The sequence below is a fragment of the Opisthorchis viverrini genome, assembly GCF_000715545.1.
Source record: "Opisthorchis viverrini unplaced genomic scaffold opera_v5_46, whole genome shotgun sequence".
NCBI classification, from domain to species: Eukaryota; Metazoa; Platyhelminthes; class Trematoda; order Opisthorchiida; family Opisthorchiidae; genus Opisthorchis; species Opisthorchis viverrini.
This window is the reverse complement of record NW_008751703.1, coordinates 2,211,362-2,228,089: the sequence shown is the minus strand read 5'-3', so window position 1 is coordinate 2,228,089 and position 16,728 is coordinate 2,211,362. Positions and strand designations below refer to the sequence as shown.

General features: G+C 45.5%; 1 protein-coding gene across 1 annotated transcript in view; it reads left to right on the top strand.

The window, feature by feature from the left end:
* Nucleotides 1–12,226, top strand: part of T265_03364 (hypothetical protein) — a gene marked incomplete at both ends in the record, with an annotated part of 28,300 nt that extends 16,074 nt beyond the window's left edge. The window contains 3 exons of the mRNA XM_009167825.1: nucleotides 1,958–2,101; nucleotides 9,349–9,466; nucleotides 12,000–12,226. Of these exons, the coding sequence (XP_009166089.1) occupies nucleotides 1,958–2,101; nucleotides 9,349–9,466; nucleotides 12,000–12,112 (375 nt within the window). The remainder of the gene's footprint in view (nucleotides 1–1,957; nucleotides 2,102–9,348; nucleotides 9,467–11,999) is intronic.
* Nucleotides 12,227–16,728: the final 4,502 nt, after the last annotated feature.

Here is a 16,728-nt window from a genome sequence, read left to right as displayed (position 1 = left end):
CCTAACTGGGACAGATATGGAACAAACTGTGGTGATTTCGTATACCACAAGAATGGGTCCCTGCTCCTTACAAAGAAAGAAGAGATGAGATGGGAGGTACACTGGTCAGTACGTCATGGAGTCAGGCAAATGACGTCGAACTTGTCTAACATGGACGTCACTGACTTGGCAGCTTAATACTAATGGAACCGGGACCATGGCTACAAACAATACAATAAAAAACAGCTCTTTGCTATGGCTCTACAACGCTCTAATGATAATATTACGGTAACCTGGAGGAGAACCAATGAATAGAAGTTCGATCTTGTGTGCAGTCAGCTGTTGATAGCTCTTCATTCGAATAAGGGAAGCTCTAGCTACCCCACTTTCCATTGTAAACCGTGTCTAACCACGACCAGCACTGGCATGTTTTACTCGGTGACAGGATCCTTCCGAAACGCTGTAATGATTGAACTCGAGGAGGAGTAAACCCACTAGGTCACACCAGCCTCGAGTAGGCCTCTATAACCTCTGATTTATAATTCTATGCCGATTACCTTCCTTTTCCTTTTAAGCCATATCTCGGTCGAACTAACAATAGACGCTCGTATAACACCAAACACCAGCTATTCTGAAAATGGAGTATAGCATCAGATGATATGAATTAGCCAGGTCTTCTCAATTGTATGATGTATCGGTGCACTTCTAGCGCGATAAAGTTTTCGAATTTGGTCATGCGAACTTCAAAGATATGGTCTGCTTTTTTTCAAACCAATAATTGAGGTTTCTGTAGACAGTCCGAGGTATGTGTTTTACTGGTCTTCGTACGAAAGTTGCCATTCTGAAAAACCTGACCTTCCGTGTTTAATAATTTCGAACCAAGCTTATTTGACCGTGGGAACGATCTTCCCTAAAAATGAAGTTTGTTTGACGAATGCGGAGCCGCAGAAGTTAAGCATTCATTTTCACTGGACTGCGAGATGAACTTTTTCGCATCTGCACCGCGAAAGTGTATTTTCAATCCCAGTGATTTACCCTGTTGTTTGACACAGTATGCACATTTCGTGAACTTCTATAGTGAGAGTACATGCTGCACTCCACCACGTTTAGGAAGACAACAGCTGCCGAACAAAATAGCGTGTTGCCGTGGAGCTATACATTGACACTCAACAGTTGAGCTGTCATGAAGTTGATTTGTCGATCAGAAGTAACTGACGGATAAGATCAGCGCCTTAGCAGTCCGTACAACAACTGTCTTACTTTTCTGACTACCAATTGCAGGTTTTGTGGTCCCAAACGACAGTGACCCATGCTGCTGAAAATTATCTGCACTACTAATCTCAGAATCACGATATATTATATATATATATATATATATATATATATATATATATATATATATATATATATATAGCTGTAGCCTTCTGGTTAGGAATTGAACGCTCTACAACCGTTAGGTTCGCTTGCAGTGTTGCTTAGGCTTCATTACGCAGTCAGTGCCACTATCCGGTGTTGACTGGCTCATTGAATGACTTTTGGGATACTTACAAGCATATTGTTCATATTATTTAGGTAATGGAGCAAGCGCCTGTATTGGCATACTAGTAAACGATAAGGCTGTCGATACAGTATTGCGCCGTCTGTTACTGTCAACAGCACACTTTAATCGTGCAGTACCGATGGCTTTTCGCCTCATAAGCCGTTTAGTTTCATCCGTAAAAAAACGCTCAGCTGTAGCGTTCCGGTACCTAGCTGCCATGCCACCCGAAGGAGGCACGAGGGCTGAGATACTCCCCTATCGCCCAAGCCTAGACAGGGAAACTCGAGAGGCAGATGTCGGGTTCGAACCACGGACCTTCCGGTCAGTTCGCGCTCTAACCACTTGGGCTATCTCTCATCTGTACTATCCATGGTTTATCATTCCCCTCTAGTCTTAAAGCACTTGCCTTTTCACCGCCTCTCACGCCATTTATTTCAGGGTATGGTTGATGCTGGAGAAAAATGCACCGATTCGTTACGTCGAGAGTTCGCCGAAGAAGCCCTCAATTCAAACGAATCCTCTCCCGAAGAACTGGAGACACTGAAGAAGTTGATCGCTGAATTTTTCGTAGACGGAACAGAGGTGAGTTCCCTACTTCTCCATAGTATCTAGCTGGTGGTTTCAGCAAAAACATTGCTGATGGGTGCCATGCAGTCTTCCGCTTTTCACTTTTCTTCCCATTTTATTTGTTTCCCCCATGTGGGCGATTTAGTCCTGTACTTTCTTCACGGAACTCTCGGACTATTGAGTTGTGATTACATTCGATGGAGTTTCACATCCCTACTTTTAAACCCTCTATAGCGCACAGTTTAAGTACCGAACTACTGACCGAAAAGTTTTGTTTTAGACCCACCACTGGTGTTTCGATTGCTCGTATCTAGACTTGAATAGTGTGGCAGTTTCGGTCCTCGAGCCATTTATGAGCTGGCTGTTCGTTGAAACCACACTGATCACCCTCTCCACTGCACAGAGTAGGTTCGCGTTTAGCAGTTTGTGGATCACCTAAAAGTCGCATAGCCTATCTAAACCCGATAAAATAAAACCTGGCCATGAACAGGTAGGGTAATTTAAAACTACCAACATGCTTGACTATGATTGTCATATCACGCGTGAATGGCTGGACAGTGGAATAGTTGGGCCTATTCAGTCTTTTCTTAAATTCGATGCACATAGTGGCGGCGAACTGCCTTTTTTAGTGCACACTGTTCTGATGAATCGTTACTAGAATCTCCGGGTTTTCCGCGCCGTGAATTGAGGATTTTCACGTTTGACAACTTCGTCTAAGAAGTTGTAATGATTTGCTTCTTATCCTATTTTCTGACTTATTTCGCTCGTCTGTAGTCCGGGGACTATGTTCATTCCTCCACAAACTATTATGATCACGGTATAATCGGTGGTCTCAACGATTTAGTTCGGTAGTACAAAAACTACCTGATTGAAGAGTACAACCGGTAGTCTTTTTCGCTTCCACAATTCGGATATTTGCATAAATCGTGAATGTTCAGTATCGCGGCTGTCGACGTAAAAAATGTGACTACAGATAGATTTCTAGGACCAAAATTTGTGTTGATCTAATGCTGCCCCATTCGCAAACCTCAGGCAGACAAGTCATTCTGAATCAGACTTGTACGTATTTGTTGTCGGGGCACTACATAACACGGCACATTCGATGATCCAGGTCTATTCGGTTATCACAGTGCAGGGAAATAACACGCAGCTTTTTAACCTACATGTCAAAAACTATCAGGTGCGTATTCTGGTCTTTTAATAAACCCCGTGTTACTCATTCATTGCACTGGGTTCAGCTGAGAAGATCTGTCGAGTCATGCACTTTCCATGACTCGCACTAGTTTACGAAAGTTGCGGATCTAAAGCAACCAGTGGGGTGGGGCCTTTTAGTCGTGAGACCACCGTGATTACCGTGGCATCCAAGGTGCTCTCTGACGCTATTTCGCACAGGTTGATCGATCATCGGGTGAGACAGACTTTTGAGAATCAAATTGGACATCGCCCTGATCGAGTGTGCATCGACCCAATCTATACCTTAAATAAGTTCTCGAACAGCGCCACGTTTTAACACATTCAGTGCTGATGGTTTCTTCTGGCTTCAAGTTTGTTTTCGGCCAAGTAGGTCATCAGAAAGAATAGCGGTGCCTGGCGATAAACGTGCCTCTTCCGAATTTCTATGCCTTATAAGGTCACCGTATGTGAATTCCTGTCGACGGACGCGAGTGTACGTCGTCTGAGTTCACCGCGTCCAGTGTGTAAGCCAAGGCTGTCATCCCTCACATTTCCTCTGAAACCTGGGGGGTGGAAGTGCTCCTGGGAAATTCGCCTACAGATGGAGTATGCGGATATAACTCTTTTTGGTTCAGCTCCTAAATCCAAACTATTTTAAATAAGCCAGTTTGACCTGCGCTTCATACCTGCAAAGTTTAAACCGCTGCTACAAGACTGGGTGGGATCAAACCCAAGCCTCATGCTCGCAGACGAGCTAATTGACGTGATAAATAACTATGCCTACCTGGGCAGTTGTATAAGTTCTGGTGGACTGGCTAGAGATGAGATAACTCATCTAATCGGGTGGACCATGTCAGCTTTTGCCAACTTCCGAGATCTGTGACGCCAGCGTGACGTCAGCTCGTCTGTTAAGGACAGGGTTTACGCTGCGGCAATAAGACCCCTACTGCATTGCAGATGAGAAACGTGACCTCTGCACGCAATGAACATGCGAGAACTGTCAGCGTCTGAACATCGGTGTCTCCGAAGCATTGCCCCGGGTCTGATGGTAACAACGATTAGCATTTCTGAGGTACATTACATGGTTTCAGATAGATGAACTACTCATCCATAAGTTATGCTTGTTAGGATATGTACTTTGTGCGCCAGAGGACCGTCTGTTTTACAGAGCTCTTTTTGCCCAGCCCTGTGCTGAGTGAAAGCGACTGAGGTGTGGACAGGTTATGACCTGGCAACGAATTATGAAAGCACCAACTTAGTCAGGTCAGCAACCGCTGACTCCCTGGGTGGGGATCCCGGGACTCAACTCACCAATGGTTAGTGACACTGACAAAAGTGGCTCAGACATGGGTCACTCACACAGTCAGTGGTGCTCCTGCATCAACGTCATCGTCTTCAGTCCGAACCTTCGAAGTTTTTTGTTTGTCCATATTGCTAGACGGATTCGAACTAAATCCCTCACGAAGAGACTGTTGCCCACCACGGCGTTACGGTTTGTGCATCTCCATAATCCATTAGGTCATATTAGGGAGTATAGGTACTCACAGAGTCCCGCTTAGCAGGTTGATCAGTGTGTAGAAGTTTGACTAACAGTCTTCCGGTACTCCAGGTTAAGGGTTGGAATATGTGTGGCGAATTGCTACTTAAAATTTTTGACTACTCTGGCTTCCTTTCGGTTCAGCTTTTGAGCCAATGGCTTAGGCTGAAAACCCTAATTGTCCTTCTGTCACGGTGTTGGCCCCACGGCAGTATCCCACCCCGTATACAACCATAAATTGCATAGTCACGATCAATGTTAACTAACTGAGTATGCCATTGCCTCCATTGATTGATCATACCTCCCCCGCTGTCCCATTTTTCGGTGACAGAAACTGTAACAGCTGGAACCAGAGCACCCTTGGTACTTAGTTTCTGGCTGTTAAGTAGGACTGAACTAAACTGAAAATGGTTGGATGCGAAAATCATCAGCGAACAGTTTTCTGATTTGTATGTAATGAGCAATCGGTTGAAAACCCAATACCTAGTCGGAGTTCTATTCCAATTGCGTCTGGTCGTGTATGTTTTGTCACTTGTCCGTATCTGCATGTTCTAATTTACGGTCTCTAGTTATGGTGAGGTCCATCAGGAATATGACTAGTTGATCATAAGTAAACAAAAAACGTGTGTATCGAGAGTTGGTATGAGTAAAGAAATGGAGCAATCGACACAGCTACAACACAGCCCTCACAGATTTTCGCTGCACCCGTGACATAAACGATAGCTCATGTCACCACGGATTGTCCACGTTACAGACAATGTCTTTCCCAGCTTTTGTTAAATACTAAGTGCAATTTGAGAAATTATCTAATAGTCTTGTTCAGTACAAGGTGATGGTGCGAGAGACGGCAATCTGCGCTCCTTTCCGAACGCACTTAGCTCTATCAGCAATGGCAGGAACGACCCATCCAGCTGGCCAGCAGTGAGCAAAAGCTGGATTAGGATGTTTGGTGCTGGCTAGTTCTCAAAATTGTGAGTTTTCCAAAAACTATGGCATAATGGGTGTACCTATTGATCGGGCTGCATAGTTTTCGTTCATGATCTTCATACATATGTTAGAGGTAATTGGCATACCCCATCTCAGCTAACGTGCATTGTCAAAGATTTACGAACAACAACTGGATCATTTCCTTCCGAATAGACTATTCAGCTATGGATGCGCAGGAGACGGTGGTAACAGCACTATATCTGCCTCACCTATTTCTATGAGTCGGGATTCCGATGTATTCACGAGCCGTCTACTGAGAAGTAAGGACATCTACTCTTTTGCATGGTGTATAAAAAAGAAGCCCACTATTTTGCTGGAATTCTCCCTGTATGAATTCTCATTCCCGACTACTGCTAGACTCTTTTGTTGATCGAGTCTTGATAGCGGTCAACCTGTACACATGCACTTCTGTAGCGAAATAGAGAATGAAAAGCTAAAAGGTGCTCCGATTTACCACAATTAACAAGTCCGACTGATCAACTGCAAAAAAAAATGAGCAGCAAAAGCACAACTAATGTCACGATCCTCGTCAATCCACTTTTTGGTGACGCCATCAACCAACAAAACGTCCTAGAATGCTGATCTGGTGCTGTACCAGATGTCAGCTGCAGATATGTTTAAATTTGGCGTGAACGACCTGACGAGCTCTTCAGCAGGCCCGCAAGCATTGCTTGTGTTCTAGTGGGCAGGTTGCCACAAAGATAACTGAGTCACTGAGCTTTCTCCTAATGTTGAACACAGACAAACATCCGATCGGGGAAGGTAGAGGCAGCTGGGAAGGGGTTGCTTGTAACAGGACTCTTCAGATGTGGCGGTTCTGCTTCACTTATTTTACACGTGAATCCCAACTCTGTTTAGTAGCAAAGAAAGCAAGAATTCATCTGCTCACTGGATGAGGCATCAGTTGCCAGGCGTCTCACTCAGTCTCTTAACTGATGAATTGTCAAAATGAACATATCAAAAGGACAGTGCGGCGTTACTGCAGGTTATGGCGCAATGAATTCGATATTCACTGCATGATAGCTTCAAGAAACCCTCCACCAATATCCCGAACCGTTTACTACCCTTTGCTTTCGATTCCCATAGGTTCCGGTTCTGTCCAACTGCGGGGCACCCTGAACCATCCATGGTGGGTATAGCTATTCACCACAGTCTGTGAGCCGTGTTTGAACCTAGCACAATAGAACATTAGCGAACTTGTGCATCTGTGAAGCAACTTTAAACGGTTTTGAAATCGTCATTGACGCTAAGCATGACTGTCCTTATACAAGGTTTCTCCCATCTTTAACGCCGGTCTTGGAAGCGGCTTTCGTGATTGTCAGCGCTGGTGTGCCGTGTGAGTTTCTTCTGAGGGTTGTCATCACCATTATCGACAGCATGACATCAGTGTTCAACACTGAGGCTTCGCTGCCATTACAACCATGATTAATTGAAAGCCTAATTGTGAAGAGAAGAATAAAGGCAGATGGGGAAGGGACTTAGTGCAAGCTCACTATAATCACTCCGATGTGCCTACACCTTGCGGCTTGCTGAACGGTCCCTTGGCTTCCTGCTTCGCCCACTATGGTATATCAAAAGGCACGGTAGCCCTTTATGGAGACAAAGGAAAATTATTACAACTGTATTTATAGGGTAGTCACAGAGTGTTCCAGAAGGTCGTGCCAGAATCTCCGTGAGGGACGAGGAGCGTCCAGTCAAGGATGCTTGACCCGGATTGGCTGGCATTCTGACCAATCAGGGCATGCCTTCGTTTGGCCCATGTCCTGCACGTGACACATGCGTCCAAATGATGTGCTGTTCAGTTATTAGGGACGCCTGGCCCCCGAACACACCTCCAGACACGCTCAGGCAATCTGGATAGAAACTGACAACAACAACACCATTGACATCTATTGGCAACCATGTATTGCAGCGTCTCCAATCGGACACAGTGGGAATCACGCGGTCCCCATCCTGGAAGGTGAGTTGCATCTGCAGCACCCAAACGTTTCATGATCTCTTTCAACCCCTCTGCTTCCGCCACTTTGAATTGGGCACAAAAAACAGCGCTTTCTTCGGCATACGCAATACATGGCCTAACCAGCGCAGCTTCTGGTGCTGGGCACATACTTCAATGGAAGTTCCCGTTGCACAACCGAAAACTCACTTTCTAATTGCCTCGTTACGGATTCGTCGACACCAACCCGCACGAGCTGTGACCCTGAGGCAACGGTTGTCGAGCACCCGAAGACGTCTCAGTTCCGCCGCTCGAACAGGCCAAGTCCCACAGCTATACAACAAGACAGCTCGTACTGTAGCCTGATCCGCAAGTCCCTTGAGACTCAGCCATAAGTGCCTCAAATTAGCAAACGTGCCCCGAGCCTTGCACATTCATGCATTCACCCCATCAGTCAGACTACAATCGGAAGTAATACAAATTCCAAAGTACGTAAAATGCTCCACAACTTTCAGTGCCTCTCCCTGATTTTGTAAATGGCGTGTTCAGCGACTGCATGTCCAGCAACACGACCTTACAATTTGCGGGTGCAAAGTGCAAAGGACGGGATGACTTTGGCCAGTTAATTCAAAAACATTTGAACCTTCTCTGTCTCTTCGAAGACGAGAGCAATATTGTCTGCATATTCCAGATTGACATGGTTGTCGCTAGAGGCTTTTTGAAGACCGGGGTTTTGAAGACCTTCCAGGGTTCGGCTCATTATCTCATCGATCACGAAAATAAATAGGAAAGCAGAGAGTGAGAATCCTTGGCAGACACCGCTTTGTGTACGGAAGCTCTTGGAGAGCTCTCCGTATACTCTCGCAAGTCCGGAAGTCTGAGAACACCAAGAACCTATTACGTTCATAAACTTCCGTGGCATTCCTTGATGAGGAAGCGTATCAATAAGAACAAACCGTCAAACGAGTCGGATGCGCCTTGGAAATCCAGGAACACTAATATAGTTGGTCGTTTGCTTGTGTAACACTGTTCTAGTACCTGACGCAGTGCACAGGTTTGGTCAACGCAACCCCTACCAGACGGAATCCCGCTTAACGCTCTCGGGTCAGTGTTTCACGAGCCACCATAAGGCAACGAAGCACAAGTAACATGATCAGTCTCGTTACAAGTGGGGTTAGGCTGATCCTCTTTTGGTTACTGTACTCACTATGAGCCTCTTTTTTTGAAACTGGGCACTATCGCCTACTCTTCCCAGTTGTTTGCCACAGTCCCCTTTTCACAAATGCAGGTAAACAGATCAGACAAGCGCTGAGTGATGATTTTACCTCCATTTTTGAACATTGGGTGAGAAATTACCCGAACCAGAAGTTCGGTGAAGGTTGAGAGAACATATGCAGTCATGAACTTCCGAGGCCGTAGAGGGTTCGCGCCTCACCGTTCAGAGTTCTACGTCAACGGTGCGCTCCAGGTGAATGGCAGCTGGTATCCAGAGTAACTGTTGTTCGATGTATTAGGCCCACCGGTCAAGGCATCTTTTATTCACGATGCTCACTCTACTCCAATCCTTGATGGTTTCGTTCACATCTACACGCTGTTATAATAACTTAATTGTTCCCTTATTTTATGCAGATTTACAAAGGCTACGTTGATGACCCCCGCAATACAGATAACGCCTGGATGGAGACCATTGCAGTGAATTTCCATGACGAAACTGGTGATCGTATTGCAAAATTCGACCTTAAGGCTGGTAAGTAATTAGTTCCCACTCGTCATCTTTTCAAGTAAATTGATCCCACGGAACTTCGATGAATGTAATGTATAATCCATTCTAGATAACTCCTTTGATGCATTGGATGTCATCTTCCCATTTCTTTAAATACCTCTTTTAGCTGAGCATTCACCTTCAGTTGCATAAAGCTACCGCAAACGGGGTTAGTAAGCGTGCTTGCGATCTTGTGTTTAAAACTCCTTTTTACCTTCGCCCTACGTTGTCATCGTCATCCTGATATTGTTCCAAGGTGCTGACACTTTTCTAGAACTATCACCTTCTTCATATAAATACGTGTGAAAATAAGTTGTAGAACCGAGAAGCCCTGTGCATCTGTTTTATTCTGATCGGGAATCACTATAAGTGAGCACCTAGTGAAACCTGACCGCGTCTAAAATTCTAGAAATCGAACATAAAAATTGAAAGCTGTGCTAGCGGAGTTTGCTGGTAAAACTGTGCTCATCCTCAACGGCGCTTAGTACTTATCCTATATTCGTTCACAAATAACAGCTGCACAAGGCCTTTCAAAATTAGTGAGACACACCAAGTACACTTAGGTCGAGTTGACAAAGTACGCTATTCTGATATCATGCGTACTGATATTTTAACGATAACTTCTCCGGTTACTTCGAAGTTCGGTCGTGACATTCCAGAGGACTGCCGCTGGGTAGTCGAAGCGTTGAATATGCTGTTCTCACACCCTTTCTCAAAATGTTCGACGGATCTTGAGATCCATAGGTAGTGGGAGTATTTTGAAGCTTTGATTGAAGTCAGTCTATGCTGAAAACCAAGTGGATACTGTACGAAGGTTGGGAATTCCACTGTTGCTTGGCCATTCGTACGGAATGATCTTCGGCTAATAACCGAAAATCCGAAAGCCTAAGTCCTTGTAGATGTTGGTGAGATGCGCAACTTTGATGATTTTCAAGAAGGACGAGACAGCCTTACGGCGCCTCTCGACCCTTCGGCGAAGGCCAATCTCGCTTACAGAGTGGAACATCAATATCCTGTGGCTGTTGACCGCTTTATAAGTAGGACGACACTTTGGGGTTTCGATCACTATCTCCTTGTCCGAAATTATCGACGTGTGTTGAAACGCCCGGGAGAACAAACGGTACGGTGCAACGGTTTTCCTCTTGGTAGGGGTGACACAGTACTTGTGTCGTGTAAGGTGAGACTGTTTGTAACTCTGCCTGGCTCACTTAGTCGCTGTTTTCTGGCGATTTTTTCCTAAGAATATCTGGGATTTTGTGGGCTTGCTATTCCGGTTCAATTTGGCCAAGCATCCGGTATCCGAATGGCTAGTATTCGACGGCCGCAGATAGTGTTAGGAGGACGGTCTTTGAAATCAGAGGGAAAACGTGAGCCACCAACCTCGCGAGTTAAAGCGGATCTCTAATGAAGGCGAAATAAAGCATGGTCCATCAGCAACAACCAATTGTGATATTTTCTCGATTGGCGACAAGACGTTTGCAATCCGATTTCCAAACTCGGGGACAAACCAAAAGTCTGGCGGAGAACCCAATTTACCCATATTTCAACATTTCCAACGGAATTTTAGTTCACAAAGGTTGGGAGAAAACTCTGTCGACCAATCATGAGAGTTTTTTAACTGATGCGATGGTGCTGCCGTAGAGGTGTTCCATATCACACAGCTCTTCGTTTTCTGCTCAGTCATAGAGCAAAGCAACACAATCCACGGTACTGAGCAGTCTGACTGAGAAGGGCAGTTATTTACCAACTACACCACTAACACGCCGTGAACCCCATTTGCGTCTTCGACGAGTGACTAAGTGTACGGAGAAAAGCCGTCCCTAATAACCGAACATCACATCATTTGGACGGATGTGTCACTTGCAGGACACGAGCCAAACGAAGGGATGCCCTGATTGGTCGGAATGCCGGTCGATCCGACGCTTCTCGCCCCCTCACGGAGATTCTGGCACGACCTTGTGGAACACTCTGTGACTACCCTATAAATACAGCTGTAACGATTCTCCTTTTGTCTCCATAAAGGGCTGTGTAGAGCTACCGTGCCTTTTGATATACCATAGTGGGCGGAGCCGGAAGTCAAGGGACCGGTACAAAGTTGTACTATCATCCAGCAAGTTACAAAGCGAGACACTGGTTCGTGCGGCACCCTTGTGCATCCGATACCTGCATCAGGGATCTTCAAACAAAGTATCGTCGGAAATACATCATGTGACCGCTTGAGATACCAAAGGCACCACTAATAATCCTCTCAAATTTCTCAAGGGACCGATACAAAGTTGTACTATCATCCAGCAAGTTACAAAGCGAGACACTGGTTCGTGCGGCACCCTTGTGCATCCGATACCTGCATCAGGGATCTTCAAACAAAGTATCGTCGGAAATACATCATGTGACCGCTTGAGATACCAAAGGCACCACTAATAATCCTCTCAAATTTCAATTCCAAAAGCTCTTTTTGTTCTTCCGCGTATTTTTCTCCATTTGACTAATCTTAACCGGGCCTGTCTTTTCGTTCCAGGGGATGATGCCAAAAAAGTCCGGTGGATGGACGTTGGATCTGAAATAAACCTCTATGCCAATCATCGGGACTTTCTGGAGCTAGTTGCTACGAGGAGAAACGCGAAGTGGTGAAACTGCACCACGAATGCTCCTCACCATTCTTATTTTCTGTGATACTCCATATAAATCTTGACTGCAGTTGTGATCCTGATTTTACTTTGCTATACAGCCGAATGTTGATGGACTGCATTCTATATTATTCACCAAAGGGTGGGGACAAGTTGATAGATTGGAATTTCTGACGAACATTTAGTCTGATATCTGATCGTAAACCTTACTTAATCCCTTCATCGAATGTTTGATGCAATCTTGTCACTCGCATGGTAGTTCGCTTAAGAGCGCTTGACTTTCCCCATTCGCAAGCTGTTTACTACAGGAACCGTGCAGGAGTAAGTGTGAGACTCGCTGATCGACTACCAACTTTCTGAAGCACATTTTTATTCGAAATAGCTTTAAACAAACAGTGCTTGCAGGCTTGAATTTCAGTACAAACATCTTGTCAGTGGATCAAGTTATAATGAATTAAACGTAGTTTTCAGGTCCTTTCAAATCATCGATACGTTGTCAACGCGTGACTTATCTTTTGAGATTTGAACCGCTGCCAATATAACATAAACCATTGTGTGAAGTCATACCATGTAACTGGTTTAGTTTTTGCTAGCATGCCAAGTGCGCATAAGGATATGGGAGTGATTTTCCTTGGCATGGTTGGAAAACCCATTATGACTTTGTACTGTCGACGCTAGTAAAGCTGCCCTTAATACATTCAGTAGGCCAGCTGATGTGGAACCTACTGGCTATGTCTTAACTGTGATGATAGGAATGACGATAGATTGCGATGTTGTGCAGCGTCGTCGATCTGGCCAACGAATACATGTTTTCTAGATGTCATCTGCATGCTCAGTCTCTTGGTTTCAACAGTGGAACCAGCGACCGATTGTGATTGTATGCCAAACCCCGGATTGGGACGCATTTGACACATGTGTTGCGCCAGTAGAGGATCACTTCATTGATCGTGTTGCGGCTCTCCAGATAGGGTAAATGGCCGCCCCAGATGTCACTGTTACAGCTGGTGTGCCATGTGTAACTTAGACTTACTCTTTATGGCATGTTTGCCGAAAAACAGGTGACTTATCTTCGCCTCTCCTAAAACACTTCTTGTATTTCCGAAACTCAGACGCATCGATCGTGCCACTCAAGTCTTGCCAGCACTGTTCGAGTTTCCGAAGTCTGCACGCAGCCGTCACACGGTCCAACTGAACCTCTTCTAGTGCAACACGCGTTTAATGCGTCCCAATCCGTGGTGTTACTGGTTCCGCTGTTGCAGCCACAATGTGTAAACGACATCTAGAAGACATGTATCCGTTGGCCAGGTGGACCACACCGTATAACATCGAAATCTGCCGTCATTCCTACCGTCGTAGTTAAGACATGGTCATTAGTCCTACTTCAGCTGATCTACTGAACGTACTGCCACCATCACTCAACCGAGTTTCTACGGTCCTTCTTGCAATGCGCTTAGCGTGGTGAGACCGTTTGCTGGCTTGTGAGAATGTGTGCGCATCGGTGTTTGTCGCCAGGTTGTCTATTGGTGTTCTGACTAGTATGAGGTGCACACAATGTAGCGTTAGGATTGCGCACATCGGTGATTTGTAGAATAAAAAGACGGAGGCTTACCGAACACATAAGCTTTAAGGTGCAAAACACTGGCAGTTTGTAGGTTCCATTGGTATGAGAGTCGTGACCCTGCTTAAGGGTACGTTCCCAACGTGCATGGCGTAAACAAACCTCTTAAATCGCATTCCTAAGCCTCCACTTCTTTTATCCACGCGTTGGTTGACTTCGCTCACCTCGAACAGCTACGGTGCCGGTGTGACCAGAGCAGCTTTACTGTTCGAGTTGACTAACAAGAGAGTGAATTTGAAACGAGGCCCATTAGCCCCACAATGTTCTTAGCTGCAAAACCTTTAAGAGTGGAGTAAAACTTTTTACACCAGAATGTTGCATTTTGTTGCATATGTTCTCAAACCAAAAAACCGTCCTAATCTACGTCCATATTTTCGCAGCTCAACAAATTTCACTGTCCACTAAAACAGGTATACCTCTGGCCGAAAAGTCTGGTGGAGTAATTTCCCAGCATCACTGAGACCCCGGGATGCCTAAATAGGGCTCGAAAATTTGGACTGGTACTCTGAACTCAGTTACCCGATCGCTTTGGTTCATCAGGGACACGTCATAGCTTTCGGAAATTCAATCCTGAATGCCGGTTGAAACTGATGGTATCGTCCCGGTGCACTTTCGCGGTCGAGATAACGTTTAGATAATTTTACTGCACCGTGGCGAAATAGAGTCGGATTGGTGAAACTACTCGAAACAATCGAGGATGGTGTAGTAATAGCCAGCCACCGGTATGTTTATGCTTCCAGTTTGACTACCTAAACAGTGCTACGTCTCCACGCGGTCCTTAACCTGAATCACACCGGAAAAGCATTTGAAGTAAAGCAGAACTATTATGACCGCAACCATCAGGACAGTCCAACCGATCTGGTTTTAATGTATACCCTCCCCCGATCATCAGAGACGCAACATCACTCAAGACTTGGACGGCTGCTTCTAAGCTTGGAAGTCTGAGTGAATAGCCGCCTACAGTGGGTCGCATCGCATCCGGCTTTGTTCATCCGTTGGCGATCAGAATTGTCCTGTTATCCAACGTTAATCCAGGTGAATGTTTAGTTACTGCATGCGCCAGTAACGGAACCATGGAAGTTGCAATAGCCACAAGTGCACTGAGCTCCTTAGCAGGCATCTGAAAATCGTTCAGCTGTAGCACTTTTTCGGTGCCTAACTGCCATGCCACACGAGGGCTCAGATACTGCCAGGTTGCCCAAGTCTAGACAGGGAAAATCGGGAGGCAGAGGTCGGGTTCGAACCACGGACCTTCCGGTCAGGAAATTCGCTTCGCCCTCTCTCGGTCCATCTCGCCTCAGCAGGCATCTGACCCGTCATCAGATCAGCCCTGATGGCCTTAGTAACACCAGAATTGCCTCTTCTCGTCTGCGAGAAACGGTAGCGAATTAGGCGCAGCGTATATAGTAGATACCTGTCGGACTCAAAAGACTTTTGAAAACGACTCAATCCCGATGATGCTGTAGCACAAAGTCTTTGAATTTTCTAGTCAAAGCACAAACTTGCCCAAGCATGAACCTGCAAAAGACACCTCAGTTGTACATCTTTTCTCGTCCAGGTCATGATGAGGTCCAGGGATGAGCTACTCCCCAATCGGAAATCTTCATCTTCATAACACTTGCACACTCATCCGACATTAGGTGATAAAACTGAACAACTATGAAGAGCCGGTGACATGACTGATTTACCGTGACAGGCATAGTGCTGGAACGTACATCAACAGCCAATATACGAAAATGGCAGGTCTTTTGGTTAGGCTTCTTAGAATCGATGGAAATGATGTGAAGAATGGACTCCAGTCAGCTAGTTTCGGATGGCTTCATTTAGCTCACTTCGTCGCTTTGAATTTGAAAAAAAAATAAGGGTTTGTTGGATTTGATGTAGTCCACAATCTTGACTGGTTCGTTGTGTGTGAGTTTACCCTCTTTGCAAAGAGTCTGTCAGTATGAGAAGACTAAACATATTGTGTTTTTGTAAGTAACCTTTTAAAATCTAACTCATGTTAGCGCAGGGCCTGTCGTTTCCTCATTAGGATCAGTGATGAGTCAGGAAAGTTAACAAATCTCCCAGCCTAATGCTAAAACAATAAGTCAGTTCAGTGTTGCATCAGTGCTGTCACTGTTCCCCTGTTCTGTTCAATGCGATCTTCGACTGGTTATTTACACGACAGACAGTTAACTGTTTGCTTACGTATTGCATTCGTCGCCACAGACCCAACGTAAAGCTGAACATAACTTTGTTTTTTTGTCCAGATTCGGACAGACAGTTGGAACGAATTTCAGGCTGGGAGTTACGTGACTAGGTCACTCCGATGAGCATGTCTCATGGTGTTCTGATCAGCACGTGTCCAAGATAGTTTCTGCATGTGATTCCCTGTTGACCCGTGTCTTTGTATCTGACTTTAGTGCAGTTGTCACACATTTGAACTGTGAGGTTCCGCAGGCTTCAGTAAAGTATCTAGAACTGAGCGGTTCATTCATGCGTNATCTTCAATGCCCCTTGACTGAAATTGTTAGTTGCCTGTGTAATTACATTGGGGCGAGAAACGTTAAATCGTCAGCGCTCTTGTGGTGCACACTGGATGTGCAACGGCACGTCCTGCCACCCAATTGATGGCATCGCTATGGGTTCGACACTGGCCCCGATAGTTCCCTGAGTAAACTAGAGAATGGTTCTCTGAAAGCAACCATAAAGTAGACAAAGTACCATCGTCGATACGTAGATGACACTTTTGTGGTTTTACTTAATGGAGCAGAACTGGACTGACTACATTCAACAAGAGGTCAGTAAGAACCACGTATCCATCAAATTCACAACCACTAACCCACAGCCACGCACTGATGATGTCACCTTGATTGGTGGTGAAACGTTTGCAGCCAAATTGCCCAGCTCAGCGAACAAGTCAACGACCATTATTCGATCTGTCGACCACCTTTATCCCGTAACGCCCGAGGAGAGCGAATTAGCCGAACCAGAAGTGTTGAATTCCATGAGCTTGAAAT